The 20,380-nt window shown below is 44.7% G+C and overlaps 3 protein-coding genes and 1 long non-coding RNA gene across 8 annotated transcripts in view; 3 read left to right on the top strand and 1 right to left on the bottom strand.

Moving 5' to 3' along the window:
* Positions 1 to 312: 312 nt before the first annotated feature.
* On the bottom strand, positions 313 to 12,221 carry LOC310690293. Its single transcript, XR_014518024.1, has 3 exons — positions 12,097 to 12,221; positions 2,733 to 2,800; positions 313 to 450 (listed from the first exon to the last, which is right to left on the bottom strand). It is a non-coding gene; the product is annotated as an uncharacterized lncRNA (long non-coding RNA).
* Positions 317 to 20,380, top strand: part of HOXA3 (homeobox A3) — a 52,354-nt gene continuing 32,290 nt past the window's right edge. For 2 of the 5 annotated variants that reach the window (XM_083468988.1, XM_083468985.1), the window contains exon 1: positions 14,086 to 14,219. The gene's annotated coding sequence lies outside the window, so the exon portion shown is untranslated. Of the gene's footprint in view, positions 459 to 14,085; positions 14,220 to 20,380 lie in introns of those variants that run through there. The other 3 variants (XM_083468990.1, XM_083468986.1, XM_083468987.1) reach the window with 3 other exon arrangements.
* On the top strand, positions 4,141 to 7,863 carry HOXA6 (homeobox A6). Its single transcript, XM_083469002.1, has 2 exons — positions 4,141 to 5,345; positions 7,024 to 7,863. Exons 1-2 carry the CDS (start codon positions 4,895 to 4,897, stop codon positions 7,278 to 7,280), a joined length of 708 nt encoding a protein of 235 aa, XP_083325128.1. The 5' UTR covers positions 4,141 to 4,894; the 3' UTR covers positions 7,281 to 7,863.
* HOXA5 (homeobox A5) lies at positions 9,801 to 13,102 on the top strand. Its single transcript, XM_083468999.1, has 2 exons — positions 9,801 to 10,536; positions 11,730 to 13,102. Exons 1-2 carry the CDS (start codon positions 9,849 to 9,851, stop codon positions 11,978 to 11,980), a joined length of 939 nt encoding a protein of 312 aa, XP_083325125.1. The 5' UTR covers positions 9,801 to 9,848; the 3' UTR covers positions 11,981 to 13,102.

The raw sequence follows: 20,380 nt of genomic DNA, 5'->3' as shown, positions 1-20,380 counted from the left end.
AACTTTATGAGTGGTTCCGTTCCTCCATTGGTTGCCGATGGTCATGTGGATGGCAACCGTGAACATGAACTTTTTTATAATTTCCCTGGCGAGAATAGAGCTGCATTCTTTTGCTCAGCTCTGTCCTGCTTCGGATCTCTCTGGCTTTTCAGTCCCCCCCCCCCACCTCCACCACCCCCGATTTTCATTTGTCCTTTGTAAGTCAATAGGGAGCCGGGTGGATGGAGGTTCAGAGCAGGCAGTCGCCTAGAACGCAGGTCTTGGATGGCAATTTCCAGTTCCTCCGCCGGAAGGTGTGGCATATTGGATTCAAAGCGCTGGAGTGGCAGATTTTCAACTCGCAACCTGGCTAATTTCCTGCTTCTTCTGGCACCAAAAGGAGGGCGATTCGTCTCCGGTGCAGCCAAAGCGACAGCTGTCAAAGTAGCAGGGGCTCCTGCAAGCCAGAACCTAAAAAGGTGAGAAATTCAGAGAACTACCAGCATGAGCAAGCAACCTCTGTTATAACATTAGACTAGACAAACCTGGAAAATGAGCATCCTTCTCTGAAACAGATTAGACATAGAATGTTGATCCGCCAAAGGTGCGATGGTGCCAATTGACTCTCTAAGCTTTCTGGATTGTGCCGGGTGCAATCAAAACAGACCAGAACTGCTAGTGAGCCTGTAGATATGCTATTTTAACACCGGCTGCAGCTACATTTGCTTAAGAATAACCTGTATTTTTTTGAAGCCACGGGAGATTTTAGAAACCGTCTCATTAAATGTTGCGTTGATAGTAAGGCAGAGCTGGAATGGTTCTAAAATGTGTATTTTAGCAAAGCGGGTGCGTTTTGACTTTTTGTGTGTTTAATGCGTGGTTGTTGTTGCTATGAGATCTGTCAATGTAAATAGAGAGTTTAGGAACTTATCGCTTCATTTTAGATGTTAGGTGGAAATTAATTCCGGTAACGTCAGAGGATAGATTATGCATGCACTGGATTGCTCCATCTTCGGATGAAGATGTACGTACAATAGCATGGTAGTCACGTATATCGTATGGCGCCTGGATAACATTAGGAGCTTTTTAAAGTCCCGAAATGCAGCTTGTTCCTTAATGATAACTAAGGATTAAATGCAATAAGGAAGCTTACTTCAGAATCACAAAATGAGGCTTTTTGTTTGGTGGAGACGGGGGAGTGTTTGTGTGGATGTGAGAGAAAAACAGGTTAATGAAATAATAGAAAATTATCCTCAAAATTGGTATAGGTGGAGGGATGTGGTGAAGCAATATTTTCGTAAGGGTACGTAATTTTGTGTGATGCGCCCATTTTGTGTCGTCTCCTTAAAATGGTTTTCTGGGAGGAAAATATTTCGGATTGCATATCTTCAAATATTCATTTCAGTTGTTAAAGATGAGAAGCAATTATCTTATGTGTTCAGAACGATGGGTGTCCCCCCCCCCCCACTTCTCCGAGCTGATAAAGAATTACGTGTGCATTGCATTGCAGTATCTGGCTGACTGCAACCGCAGTGAATGTCGGATTATTTATCGCCAAGTGGAGTGTACTCAGTGCTGCCACTGTGTGGTTGAAGGTGGTACTGGACGCAGAGTGAGCTGGGGCAACCGCCAGTATCACACACACACACACATACAAACACACACACACCCGCAGAACGTAGCGGGTGGTTCTCCATTGGAAAACTCTATTTGTAAAAATCGGCCTTCAGTTGCCCACCTCAAGCCGTATCGCTTTAAGGATTCTTTTTCCGCGAGAGCTTAAAAACATTTACGTGGCAGACGGGATTTGAAGGGGACACCCCGGAAAGATATTGTTGTTGAACTGAATGTTTTGGCGTGGTGAATTGGAAGGACCAGGAAGGGCTACTAACACGTCCAGTCTAAACAATAGCTGGGATTGCGAGAACTGTTTGGATTAGCGGCTGTTAGCTAAATGTTGCTTTCTGTTACACCTCTGAACCTAAGAAGGATTTGCAAGTGGATTTATACCTTAGGGAAACGGAGCTTTTAAGCTTAAGAGGGTAACTGCCCCCCGCACCTGTATTCTAACTTTGTTTGACTTATGGCTTCGATTGAATGAAAGCCCGAGAGCAAAGGGGGTGGATGGGGGGAAACCTCGCACTGTTAAACGGGTAGTCACACATTTTAAATCGATGGGTACTGCTATATATTTTTTTAAAAAAAGTTTTGGAGTTTTGCATGTTTTCTTTTAAACGGGGCCACTCCAGCTGTTTACCTTGCTTCGGTCAGGAATGTGTCTCCGGGAGCTTGTCTGGGTTCATTTGAGAAGCTGCAGTCTATGGCAAGGCTTCTGCTTAGCAGATGTGGGTCTCGGAACCTCTAGCTGGGGAGGGGCGACTTTTTCTACTGGCAGACCTTGATATATATATATATTTGTACATTGGAATGCAACCATGACATTGTTATTATTACATTGCATCTTGCTAAATAACCTCGTTAAGAGACCTGGTGAGCGTTGCATGCACTTTCGTACTTTTAATTCTGCTTTATTTGGTTCTTGGTGAGTAAAAGGAGTAAAAGAAAAATGAGGGAGATGCCTTCGTTATATTGCGCTGAATTTACAGACACTTCCCTACAGTTTGTATTTTTCCTGGCTGCTGGTCTTTGCAGGATAATTTGAGAGTGGCATTTTGGTTCATTAAAACTGATGGGATGGGGAACCCCAGCACAACTTCCTGAAAATATTAATAGAGAATGAAGAAATGTTTTACCTGTCCTTCAACCGTATGAAGTTTCCCACTTTCAAGCGCCTTGTGCATCCTGACGTTATATAGCTGCACTGTAAAAATGTTTGAAACGTGATTTACTCATTTTTTGTTGTTCTCGGCGAATGGTTAGCTTCCTGTTCCTCTGCTTCTGAGCTCTCCCACCTATACTATCGATTGCATTTATAGGTAACCTTTTAGCGGAAAGATTGGGGAAGTCCTTTGAAAGCACTCGCCATTATTGGAGGTAATCGAGAGTTGCCTGTGAAACCCCGATGAGGGGCGCAAACAATGCACACGGTGGGGAGACGTTTTAACTTACTGCTGTTTTATAGATCCCGTAATGGGACTCCGGAAATGAAACAAACCAGATTGCAACTGGGACAAAGCTCACGGCTTTCAAGCCAATTGAGGGATAGTTTTTAAAGCGCCCATTCAAAAACTCGAGTCTTGTGGAGGGAAGTGTAAATCGCTACCCAGGCAATTGGCACAGAAACCATTTTGTGGGCCTCTGCCCTAAAGACACTTTACTTGGGACCAAAGTCCTAATGGGCTCAGGGGGGGGACTTACTTCTGAGTAAACCTGCTTAGAAATGAATCAAATGTATTAAAAGCGTGGATCTATCAGATGTTAGCATTAGTACCTCTGCTACCTTAGGCCTAGGCGTACCGCCTTCTATTCATCACCCTAAAATTTCCACCACGTTTGTGGGGGAGGGATTACAGTGTGGTGCTTGCTAGGTGATGTCTGGGGGAGTCCACAACAGCCAGGTTAAATATAAAGATGAAAAGGGGCAGCCCCCCCCCCCACCCAAAGTACTGGCGATAAAGGGTATTTGTGCAAAGTTCGCCATGACGGGTTTCCCCTCTGCCTGCCAGACTGAGACAAAAACAAGGACTAAAGCTGCAGATATATTCCTTGACGAGTTAAAAAATGTCAACAAGAAAAACAAGCCTGTCCTTGCCGGAATGATTCAGCCTTTTCAAAGCTTCTGATGTCTTGTCCTCAGCTACTTTCGAGAGGATTCCTTTGCCAAAAACAATAACAAAAACACACACCACCCACTGCCAACACACAATAACAACCACGTCGAGACATCCTCACTTCTTTCCTGCTTTCCGAATTACTATTAAAATTGTCTGGGTCAAGCTTAACAGACGAGATTATTTTCCTCAGCCACCAAGAGGCTCAAAGAAGAAGAATTATTGCAGAGAGACGTATCTGCGTGCGCGTGTTTTCTTACTAACCAAATAAAACTAGGCTAAGCGGTATTCGATATTATTTATTATTATTATTATTATTATTATTATTATTATTATTATTATTATTATTATTATTATTATTATTATTACCTGAATCTAAACATTTTGGGAAGCCTTGTATGACTAAGCTTATTCTCCCCGCCCCACCCCGGACTAGGAATATGTGAAAACAATGGAAGCTTTTAACTGAGGTGGTCTCTTTTTAATCCGATCAGTGAACAGAAGTTCCCGTTTTCGAACTTGTTTGACATTTTCTTATTATATTTTTAAAATTCTTAGATACCACATAAATCAACCAACCGGCTGCCTTGCTTTCATCTTCCGGGGAGGGGGGAGGCTGAGGGGTCCTGGCGGGAGAATCAATGGAGAGGGGGCAATGGGGAGTTTCCTGGGTGCTGCTTCATAACGCCTTCAGTCTAGACACCCTAACTTTGCAGAGGTGCCTCTTTTGCTTACAGATGCCAGCGGGGCTGTGCTCTGGGTGTCTACAATCACCTTGATTTATTTATCTATACAACAACACACACACACACACACACACACACACACACACACACACACACCCAATTCCTCTCTAGCCTTCCCCCCGCCTCCAGCTTTTTGGCACAGAGGACGATAACCGCTGTTTCCAAGTTGCCATCCATCTGCCGGGCTCCGGCGGCGGCTGAGATACGGCGGCTGGGGGGTGTTGTTTGTAACTTTGCTGGTTCGGTGGCGGCGGGTCCCAGGGGAGAAGGGCCCTCCGCCGCTCTCTCATTGGTCGCCGAGCCATCAGCTGGTGCTATTTGCTGCTGTCGCTTTTGGCGCTCGGCCATCCAGAAACAAACCACTTCGATGACTACTAATAGTTATAGCCAGATGTACTAATACACAACAAATCACGGTCCGGGATCTGGGGAGCGTCAATGAGTTCCTATTTTGTGAATCCCACTTTCCCGGGGAGCCTGCCTAATGGGCAGGAGTCGTTCCTCGGGCAGATCCCCATCTACCCAGCTGGGTACGAGGCTCTGAGGCACTTCCCAGCCTCTTATGGGGCCGGCAGCCTGCAGGACAAGACCTACTCCTCACCTTGCTTCTATCAACAGTCCACCAACACGGTCATCGCCTGCAACCGGGCATCCTATGACTATGGAGCCTCCTGCTTCTATCCAGACAAGGACTTGGGCGGCGCCTCCTCGCCCTCCGGCAGTGGCAAGCAAAGGGCCAGCCACCCTGGGGACTATCTGCCCTGCTTTGCTTCTGACCAGCAGTACAAGCCCGAGAGCGGGCCGGCCAAAATCCTGAACGAGGAAGGAAGCGACCGGAAGTACAGCAGCCCTGTTTATCCTTGGATGCAAAGGATGAACTCGTGCGCTGGTAAGTCACAGGGATGCAAGCAAGACTCAAGGGGTGGGCGGGCGAGTGAGGGTGAAAGTGAAGGTGAGGGGGGAGAGAGATAAAGGGCTTTGGGGGAGGATGGAGGAATATGAGAGGGGGTTTTTGCAGGGGGGTGAGCTGGATCTATGAAGACCAGTGTCACCTGCAAGCAAATGGGTAGACTGAGATTCCTCTCCAGGTTCTCCTCTATCCTGACACTTTGCTGGGCGGGGTGAGGTCGGGTGGGGGGGGCTACTTTGAAAAAGTATGCATTTATTTATTTATTTTAAAGGAAAGGTCGCCTAAAGTCTGAGTCAGCAGATAAAGGTTGCAGTGCCCAACAGTCATACCTGAGAGCCAGTTCGGTATAAAGTACTAAGATCTGGTGCTCGTTGTAGGCTTGGCTGGTGGTTACTGCTGCTACCAGTACGAAATAATCATGGTTAAAAGAAGCCCGCTTCCCTGAGAGCCAAAGACTGATGCAGAGGAATATGCCCTCTGTATTGACTGCTCAATATATTTGCAAGACAGATCCTCTCTTCCCCCTCCCTTCACCCACTCATTAGTGTGTAAGTATTAGCTACTGAATGCACGTTTTCCAGTAATATGTGCACGCACACAAATCATCTACTGGGGGCGGAGGAGGTGGGAAGAGAGGAAACTTGATCAATGGCCAAATTCCCATTGATTTCAATGGATCAGAATTTCATCCTTTGTCCATCTTAAAGGGGAAGTTTGGAAAAGACATGCAAAATTTAAACTCCACGACGCATTTTTATTCAGGTTTTTCCTACATAAGTTTACCTTCTCCGTTGTGAGTTTGTTTCTTTTGGGGGTACCACACTGCAGTAAATATAACACTGCTGGGGCGGGGGCTTGTTGCTTTAAGAATGCATACTAGGATTTATTTCTTTGTAATTATGTTCGTTTCTAGGCTGTTATCCTAAGAGCACTTCCTTGAAAGTAGGCTTTACTGAAATCGATGGCCTTGCAAATAAATGAGCTCAGATACTGGTATCTGTTGCTTTAATTATTATGGAAGGTCGTGGTCCAGACAAAGTTAAGCACTTTCAGGTCGCACTTATTTTAAATCGAGCAGAGTTAAGGACGTGCGCCTGCTCGAGTTTGCCTCTGAAAACCAATGGAGCTGCTTAACTTTGTCCGGATCCTGCCCAGGTACCCTATCGGCGTGATCTTAGGCATGTTCACTTATAAGTGGGTCCTGTTGAGTTCCATGGGGTTTACTCCCAGGCAGATGGGTATAGGATTGCAGCCTGAGTTTTTGCCGACGCCACAGCGAGATAGAAATGTTACACGCCCCACACAGAGTCAGTCACAGCGTGTGCATATGTGCCCGTTTGCGTGCCATATGAGAGTATTTTCTGCGCGTTGAGCGCGGAATTTTAGCCCCGACGTCAATACGAACATTGGCTTCCCAAAGTTCTGCTACCAACTTAGATACCCCTGGGAAAATTTAACCCGGGAAACGTTGAGGAAGGGACTGAACTTTCCCCACGCATCTCCTTATATCTTCCTATGCAGGGATATGGGCTGGGGGTGGGGGAGAGAGGGGGGAAAACACACACACACCAGCGCAGCTCGAAGCAGTTTTCCTCCATTGTTAACAGAAAGCACGAAGGCCTCTTCAACTGAGACCATCTTGTCTTTCCTTCCCTAGGTGCAGTATACGGAACGCACGGCAGACGGGGCAGGCAGACCTACACCAGATACCAGACCTTAGAGTTAGAGAAGGAATTTCACTATAACAGATATTTAACCAGGAGGCGACGGATTGAGATAGCGAACGCTCTCTGCCTCACTGAGCGGCAGATTAAAATCTGGTTTCAAAACAGGAGGATGAAATGGAAAAAAGAAAGCAAACTCATCAATTCCACCCAGCCGGGAGAAGAAACAGAGGAAAAGTCAGGGGAGTAAAACAATGCTTACAACGAGGCGGGTGTGTGGAGTTGCCACCATACCCTCTCTTTAAGTTGCTTTTTACATCTCCCTTTACCCCTCCCCTCTTATGTTCCTCCAGGAATATATATATATATATAGATATAATTCGTATTGTAATGGTTCTGACGACTTTCAAAGGCTTGATTAAAATATATACCTATTTATATATATCTATATATATTTGCAATTAACTGTGAATTTCTGGATCGGTAGGATAAATGGACATGGAAGGGAGTGATGTACATAGTCAGGTCTCCAAAGTGTAGGTTAGGATATGCTTCAGATGGTATCAAGATTCTTTAAAAAAACCAAACCACACCAAGCAAACTTTGAAGTGGAGCATCGGTGATAATATGAAAGACTGGAAATTGGTGGAATGGCTTCCAGGGACAAAAAAAGAGGGAGGCGGCGGTCGCTTGCTCAGAGGAAAACCTCCATATTCTAGGACGGCCAGAGATGTACATGCGTCTTATTTATGTCTTCGCTGCTAACTCGGGATAGATTGGTGCCATTGTTCGTCTCCTTTTCACCTCAGACCTGAGCCCATTCATTCGGATTTTTTTTAAAAAAATACAAAACAAAAAATAAAAAGACCCATGATTAAAGTTGCCACCATAGCGACTTTATGGCGCCGAAATATTACAGTACAGATTAGGAAAAGCCTGTTTCCTTGTACATATGATTGAAATATTTAGTTAGGATCCCACCCCACCAAAAAGAAAAAGAGGGAAAGGGGAAATTTCAATAATGAGATTAAGCGTTTTTCTGTTGTGGTTTTTTTTTTTTTAAGTACAGCCTTGAAGTGTTGATGAACCGCTATGGATGTTTCAAAATGGCCACGTATTTGCGTACTGTTTTGTTTTAATTAGCAAAAGCCTGCATTAAAAAAAACCCCCACAAAGCTCAAAATACTGTAATTAAAAGCACAACAAGTGAAGGGAGAAGTATCTCCGGGCAGGCAGAGATGGGTAGAGTTCGAATTAGAGGAGTGTGTGTGTGTGTGTCTGTGTTTGTGTACACACACATGTATATGCACGCTCACAAACACAACTTGACTATCGAGGGTAACTTTGATTTCTGTGTACTGTTGAAGGAGTAGGCAGAATACTGAATCGTGGCTGTTTCCCCAACCCCCCTCCTCCACATTTGGTTAAATTTCTAAACAACGACAGTAAATTATGATGGTGATGGAAGCAAAGTCGAAATGTAGCTACTATTCTATGCTTTCATTGAGAATGTGTGGAAGAAGGATCCGGCGCAAGCACGGTTTGCTTTAAAAATAACAGTGACAGTGAAAATGTGTCTTTATATATGCGATTAAGTGTGTTTGGCGTCCTCTGTGTATATGTGGAAATGCAAAGGTCTTTTTCGATACTATGAAAAGTGTACTTTTTGGGCAATGACTCTGAATACTAATAAAAGTGAAACAGTGATAACCTACCCCTCAAAAGATCACCAACCTTATATATATATATATATATGTTGTTGTGAAATTGGGTGGGGGAGGAAGAGAATATGCCATGGTGTCATAAAATGATACTGGGGTTTGCTTGCTTTTAGTTCCAGGCTGTTTAAAAGAGGCTTAGAGAACAGCTCAGCGGAAGGAAATTTTGAAATCGGCACTGATCTTTAAAAATGCACAGCGATCGATCCCCCGCCACCCCTTTTATCCTGGTTTTTCAAGCGCCTGAGAAAAAAGGACACCATAGTAATTGTTGCTAGAATGTTGGGGTTTATTGCTTTCCTCTAATTGGCTTCAATAATAATTAGTCTTTTCCCTTCCTCCCGCAAAAGAAACCCCTGTATATATATATATGGCTCTCTCTATTTATATAGCTTTTGTTTGTAAAGAATCTCTAGCAGAATGGGGGATGTTAGGAAATAATAAAGGAATGTGCAAGATTAAAAGGAATCTTATTGAAAAGGAAAGGTTGAATATATTATTTCTCCCCTATGCTTCTGAATTCTTGCTGGTTTTCTGATCTGGAGCCGATAGCCCTTAAAAATTGGTCCATACTAATGGAACTGTGTGAGAGATGCCATAATTTTGCTATAATGGGCTGTAACCTCGATTCGACCCCAGACTTGCGAGTAAGCCCCTCGCTGGGGCTGGGGGGGGGGGTGTTGCGGAGGTGAAGATCCCGCTTTCCTCCAGAGGGTGGCGCACGAGGCCGACTGACAGTCGCGAGCTGGCGGCCGGGTGCGCGCGCCGGTGCGCGCGCCCCAGCCCTTCCAGCATCCACCCAAACTCCCCCATTTAGTGCACGAGTTTACCTCTAGAGGTCATCAGGCAGGATTTACGACTGGACAACAAAAGCACGTGATATGAAGCCGTACCCCATATTTGGGTGCCTACGTAGGAGGGAACCAAGTACATGTCCCAGTCATTTCCATAATTCATCATAAATTGTGCTAGGGTGCTATAGACGCACCAAAAAACGAAGCAAAGAGCCACAAATCAAGCCCCCCGATCAAAAAAAAAAGCAACAAAAAAATCCCAACCAACAACAACAACAAAAAAATCATCATCAACAAAAAAAACAAATGAGCTCTTATTTTGTAAACTCATTTTGCGGTCGCTATCCAAATGGCCCGGACTACCCGTTACATAATTATGGAGATCCCAGTGCCGTGAGCGAGCAATTCAGGGACTCCGCCAGCATGCATTCCGGCAGGTACGGCGGCGGCGGCGGTGGCGGCGGAGGCTACGGCTACAATGGCATGGACCTCAGCGTCGGCCGCTCGGCTTCCAGCCACTTTGGGGCAGGGGGCCCCTCGGAGAGGGCTCGCAGCAGCTACCCCGCCAGCGCTGCCCCCGAGGCCAGGTACGCCAGCCGGGCGGCGGCGGGGGCCACGGGGGCCACTCACTCGCCTCCGCCTGACCCTCTGCCCTGCGCCGCTGCCGTGGCGGCGGCCACCTCGCCTGTCAGCGGCGACGCTCATCACGGCGGCAGCGTGAAAAACTCCACGGCCAACTCGAGCAGCACTTCGTCCACTTCCAGCAGCGGCGCCAGCAGCAGCAGCAGCACCAGCGCCAGCAGCAGCGCCAGCAGCACCGGCAACAACCCCCACCACCTAGGCAGAGAAGGGCTCAGCACGTCGCCCGGCACCGAGGAGGACGCCCCGGCCAGCAGCGAGCAGGCGAATCCCCAGCAGAACGACCAAAGCACAGCTCCACAGCCGCCACAGCCCCAGATCTACCCCTGGATGAGAAAACTGCACATAAGCCATGGTAAAAAGCATGCCCGGATTACAATATCTATGTATGAGAGAGGGGTGGGGAGGGGGGGCAGTGTGTGTCGAGGGAGAGAGAAGGTAGATTGTTTGCAAAAGAGGAAACGTGGTGGGCAAGAAATGTGCTTTCTCTTGCTCTCTGTCTTCCTCTGCCTGCCTGCTTGTCTGATCTTCTGGTCTATGCGGAGGAAAGCCCCCCCCCAAACCCCGTCCCTCTTGGAAAAGGCAAGTGGGACTTTGGAAATCGGGGTAGGGTGAGCCAAGCTCTCTTTAATAACTCTTCTAAGTCTCCCGGACTGTGAGGTGTAATTGAAATTTGGGGGGAGGGGAGAGAGGGAAAGCGTGTGTGTGTGTGAGAGAGAGAGAGGGGGGGATCTTGAATAGTGCGTGTCAGTCCTTGTAATTTATGACGAGGACCGTCCAGTGAAAAACACCGTTACTAATTATATCAAAAAAGAAGTTGAGTAAATAATGTGTGTGTGTGTGTGAGAGAGAGAGAGAGAGAGAGAGAGAGAGAGAGAGAGAGAGAAAGAAAGGGGGTGTGGGGTGAAATATTTTTTTCTGGGAGGGAAGGAAGTCGAGGGAAAACTTAAGAGAGGAGGTTGGAGGGGGGCAATTGGGGGGGCTTAGTCCTGCAGTCCATAGTGCACTTGGAAATTCTTCCCACTGACTCCCAGATAAAGTGTGTTCAGATCAGGAGTGGGACCAGAACTTCAGAGGGTGCTTGGTTTGGGTGTTTATGTTTGTGTAAAACTCACTCTAGTAACAACTTCCCCACGACCCTAAGCATACTGTCAGGAGGAAGTAAGTTCTCATGAAGCCAAATGGTTTTGTTTTCTTTTACTTGCGAGTAGTAATATATTAAGGATCGGGGTGCAGAAGGGAGCTGCCATCCTGTCTTCCCCAGATTAAATAAAATTCCTCAGAAGAGGCAAAGGGGAGGCTGCTCAAATTCAGAGCCCGGGATATTATTTGAGGGAAGGGGAGAAGAGATAGATGCGGGTGGGGAGAGCGAGAGAGGAGAAGGAGCTACTTGTTGATCATTTTCTCCCAACTTAACGCCCATACCAAACAGAGAAGGAAATCAGGGAGAGGAAGATTGGAGAGGAAGGATCCGGGGTGGCGGCGGTGGGACGTCTCCTCTTGCCAAAGGTCTAACCCGTGTCGTCCCCTTTCTATTTTTTGTTGCAGACAACATAGGGGGTCCCGAAGGGAAAAGGGCTCGGACTGCTTACACCCGCTACCAGACCCTGGAGCTGGAGAAAGAGTTTCACTTCAATAGATACCTGACCCGCAGGCGGAGGATTGAAATAGCGCACGCTCTTTGCCTCTCAGAGAGACAGATCAAGATCTGGTTCCAAAACAGGCGGATGAAATGGAAAAAGGATAACAAGCTGAAGAGTATGAGCATGGCAGCGGCGGGAGGAGCCTTCCGCCCTTAAGAGGAAAAGCCCCCGGCCCTGAAGCTGCTGCTGCTGCTCCTTCTCCTTCTTCCTTCCCCGGAAGAAAACAAAACAAAAAAACCCGAGTAACTGAGCAGTATTATAATTGAGCTGACCCTGCGTGGAATGTCAGTAGCCTCTTCCCGCTCCTGCTCTCCTTCTGCCCATCGTTCTGTAGACCACATTGACTTGCTCCAACTTCTCTGGGAGGCTGAAGATTCCCTCGCCCATCATTTCATCCTGAGCCTGTTTTAATTAAGCCCCCCCACCCCGCCCCTGCCCGCGTCTCTCTCTTCCTCTCTCTCTCTCTAGCGCGTGTTACGTACGAGTAGATCTGCTTCCCGTGCATTTTATGTCTTGAATGGCTTTTGTCTTGAAGGGGGGGGGGGGCAATGTAGATGTTTTAACTTATTTATATGAAGCGAGTGGTGTTACTTGAAGTAACTGTAAAGTGGGAAGGGGGAACCGAGGGGGGGGGGGAAGACACCCTAGACAAACACAAAAGTAAAGGAGGACGATCTGTTCCCTCGTTCGCTCCCCCCTCAATTCCTTCCCTTCTGGCTCCCCTACAAGTCCTGTTTGACTCCCAATGTTCTCTCTCTGTGTGTGTTGCACTCGCTGTGCTTTGCTGTGCATGTGTGTTCAAAACGTGTCAGTGTCTGTATAGCTCCAAGCTGTGGCCGAGATTTCCGATCAGAAACGACCTATCTTATTTCCCTGTGTCCATTAATGGCTGTTGTAGAGGTGAATATGACGAAATACAAAAACGGAACGTGTCCTAACGTGTAGTGAATAGTGAATCTGTGACGAAAACTGTGATTCCAGACAGTATGTCCTTTGCTTGTGCCTTTGTATATGACTCTCTTTGCACGAAGTCTTAGAAGTGGCTTTTTTATTAAGCGCAGCTTCAGTAACGTATTTCCCACCCCCTCTTCTCTCTTATAGCTTCCTTCCTTTCTTTTGGTGAACAAAGTTACACATAGAGTCAAAGTCTGGCTGTTTGAGCAAACAACAATAATAATAATAGCAGCAACAACAACAATAATAATGTGATCGGCTTTTGAAAAGAAACTGTTTTTTTTTTAAATAACTGACTGGAAAAAAATAAACTTTCTATTGTAAGGGTTTCCCCCTTTTCTTTCTTCCCCATCGAAACCCCCGGTTTTTGTTTTTACTTCTGCGGGTAGTTTGGTTTCTACCCTAACGGAGGTGCCCTCAGCTTCATCACTCTAACTAGAGCAAAGTTGGAGAAGGACCCAGCCCAAATTAAAAGTAGATGCAGACACGATTGCCCCAGATCCCTTGGAATTGTAAAGTTATTCTTTGGATGGAGGGCTCACAATAACAGACCCTCAGCCAACTCCTTGTCTTGGAAGTGGGGTGGGAGGGAGAAGGAATGCCCCAAACTTCTGCTCTTTCTTGGCTGGGGAGGAAAAAAAGAAGAAGAAGAAGACTGTCCTTTCTTCAACAACATTATCATCTCCAGAACTTGCTTTATACTATCTCCATCGGTTCATCCTCATAAGTTAAAGAAAGCTAGACCTGCCAGAAAGGTCTTGCATCTGTGAGCACCAGTCCAACATGGGGGGGGGGGGGAAGTATTTAAATAAACCAGATACATCCACCTTCTTATTCTGCACTCTTACAAAAAGGTATTGGGGAAGGGTTTTGTGGCTGTTGTTGAGCGGGTGGGGATAAATTCCACCCTTCGACATAACATTTATTTATTTATTTTCGCTACAGCTACTCTTTTTTTTTTGCTAGGAAATGTAACGTTACTTACCCACACCAGGGCTTGAATGGTTAACTCTCCCGAGCTTCTAAGCGCAACTAAAGCTTTGCACATTTACAGACGGCTTTACATTGATGCCTTCCCTTAAAAGTTATAAAACAGTAAACTTTATAAGCCCCAGTTCCGGCTATATGACATTTGGGTGCCAAATGAATAGGGTTTTGTCTATGAATTAGATCGTAAAATCATCCATAGCACAGACAGATAGGCTCACTGGCTATAAAAAGTCACGTGGTGCCATTAAAGTAAGTTTTATGGTTTTGGGGAGTTGTCATCCAACATTATATACCACATAACATATAATCGCACTGACGATGGACTTCATTTGACTCTTTTGCAGGCTACGTGCGCCTCCTGGCCATTCAAATTGTCAGGTTTAGGTACAGAAGTATCCATTAACCCAAGTTCTCAAATACTCTCTGAAAAAATGGCTCATTGCAAGTTAAGGTAAGTTTCGTGCACAAGTTGCTTAAGTTTATTTGTACAGTGAAGAGCTCGCCTCTCGTTGCCTGGCTCCTTCTTAACGCTGCCCCTTTGATTCGGAAGGGAAGAAATAATATTTGGAAAGGCGCAGGTTACAGTGGGTAGGGGGCCCTTGTCCCTCCTCCCCATTTTTATCTAACCTCTCCTTTTTAAAATTTTATCCTTCAAATCCAGGCAAACCACAATAAGCGACTTTGGCAGAGATGGATTTTGAGGCCTAACTTTAATTACTTTGACTACGGCAAATGATAATGACTTCCTTTGCTTTTCCGTGCCCAGTGATTTTGTTTATTGAGGGAGCAGAGAGTCCGCAGGCGACTTTTTTTTTAAAAAAATATATTTTAATGAAAGGAACATAGATCTGGCTATGTCTGTAGACTGGTCATCCCTGTCTTTGCGGGGCGGGATGTGTGTGGAATTGACGCAGTCGTAGGTTTTCCAAAATAAGTTTTCCAACTTATCGTCTCTAAAAGACAAGGAAGGTGCGCTCCAAGTCTTGACTTTTTACGTGGTTAAGGTTCTTTGAGACTTATCTCTCCTCCATAATTACCCCTACGTACCTCCATCTCTCTCGTGTGTCCCTCTCTGTGTGTACATAGAGTGTATATATACGCAATTTACACCCTTACCGTAGATTCCCCACAACCCCAGTGCCTTCATTTCCCGCTGGTTCCTTTATCTCTTCCCATGAAGGAACAAACTGACTGTAACTTTTACAGGAGATTCTACGTGCCATTGGAGTGCTTGGAATTATGAAGGACAATACGTATAGGTTTATAGGCGATAGTAAATAACCCCATTTATATAGATATCCATATATATATCTACATACACACATTACTGGCTGGGAATTGCAGGGTAGGCCCCAGCTGCCTGTTTATTTCAACATTCTTTTTTCCTATTTAAGTAGACTCTTCTCACTAGAGTGTGATTACTCAGCAATAAACTTTATGACCGGATTCAACTTTAAGTCTTTGAATTTCCAGGGTTGAAAGAGAGCGTGAAAGAGCATCCCTTTTTCCACTGCCCTTCTTCTTTTTGTTTTGTTTTGTTATTTCCTTTTCTTTCTTCTCAGCTTCTTTGTACTGCCAGAGCCAAATCCTGGAAATCCTTGCTCACACGAGCAGCTTTTAAGTCTTATCAGTTGTATCTTTGGAGCGCCTTGTAGCTAAAAGCCGTGCAGGTGACCAAGAATTGGCAAGATAGGACCCTAGTCTTTTTGAAGAAGAAAGTAAGAGGGGCCCGTACAAATGGGCTCATACATTGAGGTGACCCCACGTGAGGTTTGAAACGATCTCACCCCAATTCCTGCCTTTTAAAAAAACAACAACAGATTGTTATCAGCGTGTGGGGTTCTAGAATATGCTTTCCCACTCTTATATCGCTTTGGACATCAGAGGAAAAGACAGTGTTGTCAGAAAATATAATAGCGTAATATAACATAAGCGTGCCTTGTCCTAGTGGCTGTTTGGAAAGAGATATTCTGATGAAGGATCTTTTTTCTTGTGTATAGGTGGGTAACCTTAGAAGACTGAGAAACTTGCAGCAATAAGTGAATATATATTTTAAGACTTCAAATATTTTTTTATACATTTCCCTGAATACAGATGGATACGCTAGCAATGCAATAAACTGGGTGGGGAGGAGCAGTTTTTAATTATACATTTAGTCCAAGCCTATGTGGCAGAATTAATCACACAGAACCGAATGCTAATAGTAGCTGGCATTTTCATGGTATTTACTTCCCTACACCTTAAATAGTTAGCAATGCGTATACACGTGTCTGAAACTATGACTAGATTTTTTTCAGTAGAAAAAATAAGGATTTAAATATAATGCATATCTGCTAAATAGAAACAGATGGCTGAATTACAAATCCATAATCCAGTTAAGGGAAGGACCTGATTTTACACTTTTTTAAAAAACAACAACATCCAACGGGACTATTGTTGGACTCCTAAAGTATTTATTGGGAAATTCGAGTCCACGCTTTCAAGGGGATATTTCCCTAAGTGAAATATCACTGAAATCCAGGTGCTAATCTACTTCAGTTTACATGAACTGAACTTTAGCTTCTGTTTCTTAGTGAAAAACAAGGTACAGTTTAAGCTCATTCGGGGCTGGATGTGATCTCACCGTCTTGGATGAGACCATCTGAAGGTTGTGGTCATTCTGCTCCATACCTAGGCAGAAGAAAATCGTACTGAAGTCTGTTGGATTTAATTCAAAAGAATTCAGGAATGGAGTAGGGAAATCCTGATGCCGTCTGATTTTGTAACTGGGGGAAAACAATTCATTGAGCTGAATGCTTATTTAACTCTTACCGTGGCTATCTAGCGATCCAGCCTTCTGATTGCTAGTTGACTGAATGGATACTAGCCAGTGAAACACATACAGCTTTGTGAACAATGTCATTCAGGCTGCAATTCTATACTCACTTCCCTGGGAGTGAATCCCATTGAACTCAACGAGACTTTCTTCTGAGTAGGCAAAATTCCTCACGCACAAAAAACAAAACAAAAAAAGCCAACCCCTAAACACAAGATGAATTCATGGAGCATGCGAATAACTATGGGAATTGTCACTATTTAAAAATATTTCTAGTTTTCTGTCATGCCACCTTGAAACACTCTACCGAATAACCTAGGCAAAACACATCCACACGAAACTCCGGAATGTAAAGCCCATTTTAAAATAATATTGTATGTGTATTTAGTGCAAGTATATCTGATGGTGATGACTGTCGTATCACTGTTACTTTCTTTCTCTGACAACTGTGTGGTTTATTTTACTTAAATTACCGCCAGCAATTCTGAACCTTAGAAGTACTTCGCTGGCCCAGATGTAAGCACCAGCGCCATTAAAGGTTAGACAAGGGTGCGTGTGTATATAGCAAAGGCGTCGGAAGACTTCACTTTCTTTAAAGCGTAAGATGGCTTTTCTAAGTCACATGATTCGATGGTTTGCGCGTGCACCTCACTACAAAGCATCATGGGAAAATTATTAGTGGCGTTATCTTAACGAATTAATTTCCTTGTCTTCAAAAGAGTGAAATTGCAAGCGTTTTCTACCTTATCTGTCCAGCTTTCAACATTACATTCTAATATCGAGGACATAAGCACTTGGACTGCATCTTTCCTGTAATCCCTCTCTTTCTTCCCCTTTTTCATCTGATTTTCTGATCTGTATAATTCGGCCTTTGGGAGTTTTTTGTTCTTTCTATCCACTCTGATCATATAACCTCTATTTTTCGCAGGCTTTGTTTTCACGATTCTCCAAAATCCTAGTAGTTTCCCTGGCGGCTAGCGCTTCTCGAAAACAGCTCCTCCACAATCACAGGGCCGTATGGTTTGCATATTGGACGCAAACAATGCACTGTGATCTCAGAGAGAAAGACACCATGTTTTCCAAAGGGCGTCTCTTCCCAGGCAGCCTGTCCCCTTCTTTTCCTTCTCCACATAACCCTCTGAAATGGGCTTTTCAATAATAATATTTGTTATGAAGGTTATTGGGTAATTATTGCAGTTTTTGTGAAGCAGTCCTTGCTCGAGGTGAAGCCTGTCTCTGGATAATAAATGGCAGCCCTCGCAGTTCATTGCCAGGTTAAGTAAATGCAGAAACTAAGATAAATCTGCAGACTCCAGAACTCGCCAGCAGAGCTCGCTTTAGACCAAGTTCACAGTCAACTTGCTTTCTCCGTGGGCAAGGCTTCTCGACTCCCTTGGATCAGGGTCTTTATTAAATAAATAAGATGGCACAATGGCCAGCCTGGATAAATTGCCCGGTCACTTCGCATCCAGAATTTACACATCTACCATTGGAAAGCACATCGCTCCTTTCAGTATAATCTAGTTAATCTCCCACGCTGGTGTCTGGGCATTGCGTTTGATTTTGGAATTCGGTTTCAGTGTTGAAAGCCGTTGAGGCTGCTCTTTTTTTAAAAAAAACCCCAAACAAACAGCCATGCAGAAACTGCATTCCCTTAAAATCTTAGCGAAAAGGGAAACAGTCAAGGCTTGATGGCAACAAACAAGAGAGCTGGAGATTCTTTTACGGAGATAGGGGCTGCTCCGCTTTTGTATATCTCTGTGGTTAGGGCGTAACAACTCTAGGTCAAAAAGTTGAGGGTCAAAAGTTTACGTTGTGCGCCACTCTTAGTCATGCGCCCAGACAGAGTTTGATGTCAATGTTATAGCCAAGATCTTGACTATCAACACAAAAGATAAAATAGCTTTGAGTTAGGCGTGTATCATAGTATGGACTCCAGGTGAACTCTAGTGGTTGAATGACCTCAATTACCGAGGAAAGGATAGAAAATCCCTCTTTTCAAAGAGTAATGCACGTTGTATTTCATCTTGAATTATCAACCACATTTCCCCCATTGAATATCGTTGGCTGGCAGATGCATCAGGTGAATGCGGGCGCACATTCCCCCCCCCCAGGCAACTGCGCATACACGCACCACCACCAATGCATTTTAAAGTGCGAGTCCTATCAGAGTCCATCGGAAATTCCCATTGGATTTTAATAGTTCTGAATCGCAGAGAAGTGGACTCTTGTTCACACAAGCGTACGCCATAGTACAATTGTCTGGCTTTTAAGTGCCACAATACTCTGTTTTGTGTGTGTGTGTTGTTCGGCTTTGCTACAACAGACTAACACAGCTAGCCCTCTCAAAAAGGCTCAGTGAGGTGCCAGCTTAACTTTCCAGTGGGTACCAGAAGACTGCCCGCTGGCTGATAGCAATATCTGAGGAAACGAGTAGACTGAGATGACCATCTCACTGCCGGATACCGCAGGAGTATAAAATACAAGCATGACAATACTGGAGAAGTTCAGATATGCTGTCTTTCTGAGTTAAGGAATGACCCTAAGAAAATTGCATGCCCCCCCCATCCTTTAGGGTTATACGTTTAATAAGAAATATATAGCTTCACCCTTTTGGCCGCCTTATTTAGCCACAATGAAGCTTTATTTTTTCCTTCTTTTTTTCAAGGCGTGTTTGTATCTGAATAACTATTTATTTCAAATAGGGAAGTAGGGATTATTTATTTAGCCATGAGTAGGATTGCTTTCTGAGATGGATTTTCCGTTTTCACTGTGTCTCCAGGTGTTTTGTTTCTTTTGTGTATTTTTTTTTAATCCGAGAAGGTGCGTTTTTCAGTCCTAAGAAATTCAGAATATTTCACAGAGATCCAGTGAGTGGTTTATTACTAAGCAAATACATAGGAGAGATTGCTCCTTTCAGAGGTGTCGAAACAGAGATAACGTGCAGGAGAAAGTAAGCAAGTTATTATTAGAAGGCTTTATCAATGCTTTGAAAATACACAAAGAACTACGGGACACCCCCCCCCCCGTTCGACAAGAAATAGTTTTAATTATAAGGCGAGGACATTGGGCTTCCAGGAAACATATTTGCAATGTATTTTGGTTTTTCATCAGCGACCTTCTCTTGAAAATTATCTTGCAACGTCCCCCGTCCCCCCCGTGTCTCCTATATGTGCTTTTGCACTGAAATTACCACTGTAAGGTGGAGGGGGATGCTACTCACAACACACTGTTAAAAACACGCCTCTGCTATTTCGGTTTTGCCCTTGAAATACTGCATTGCCTATTTGGAAATTTAATTATAGGAAGCATGAACATTGCAAGGCGGAATGTTTGCTTAAACGTCCCTTTTATATACAGAGGACCAAGGAGACTATTTCGAAGACAACACTTCTTTGACTCCGCCTGTCCTGAAAAACTTGACTAAAAAAAAAACAGAGGGAGAAAAAAAAAGAGAGAATAAGATCTCTGTGGAAAGCAGCAAAGCGAAACCTGGCTTTCTTTTCCAAGGACTCCTAGTGCCAATTTATTTTGCTTCCATTTAAGGTGGAATTTTGGGCGGGGGATGGGAGTAGGGACAAGTTTTTTCAAATACAGAATATTTCCAGAAGGGCCTCAAAGAGCATCTGGAAGAAGTATCGCCTTCTCAAGTCGTTTTCTATTCATTCATATTTTTTTTAAAGGTAAAAATAAAAACGACACAGTGGGCTTTTGTTGCTTTGATCGGAGTCATCGGAGTCATATAGTCGGAGCGTCCTACCTCTAGCGCAGCACAGACACTGGTACTTGGTGCGTAA

The sequence above is a fragment of the Podarcis liolepis genome, assembly GCF_965112155.1.
Source record: "Podarcis liolepis genome assembly, chromosome: 12".
Lineage (NCBI taxonomy): Eukaryota > Metazoa > Chordata > Lepidosauria > Squamata > Lacertidae > Podarcis > Podarcis liolepis.
Note: the sequence above shows the minus strand (reverse complement) of the source record. Positions and strands in the feature narration are given on the sequence as shown.

Excerpts from the sequence above, each read along its gene's own strand:
- HOXA5 (XM_083468999.1), top strand. The coding sequence starts at position 9,849 with ATGAGCTCTTATTTTGTAAACTCATTTTGCGGTCGCTATCCAAATGGC. Across the intron at positions 10,537-11,729 it reads AAAACTGCACATAAGCCATG|ACAACATAGGGGGTCCCGAA; the intron begins GTAAAAAGCATG and ends TTTTTGTTGCAG.
- HOXA6 (XM_083469002.1), top strand. The coding sequence starts at position 4,895 with ATGAGTTCCTATTTTGTGAATCCCACTTTCCCGGGGAGCCTGCCTAAT. Across the intron at positions 5,346-7,023 it reads AAGGATGAACTCGTGCGCTG|GTGCAGTATACGGAACGCAC; the intron begins GTAAGTCACAGG and ends TTCCTTCCCTAG.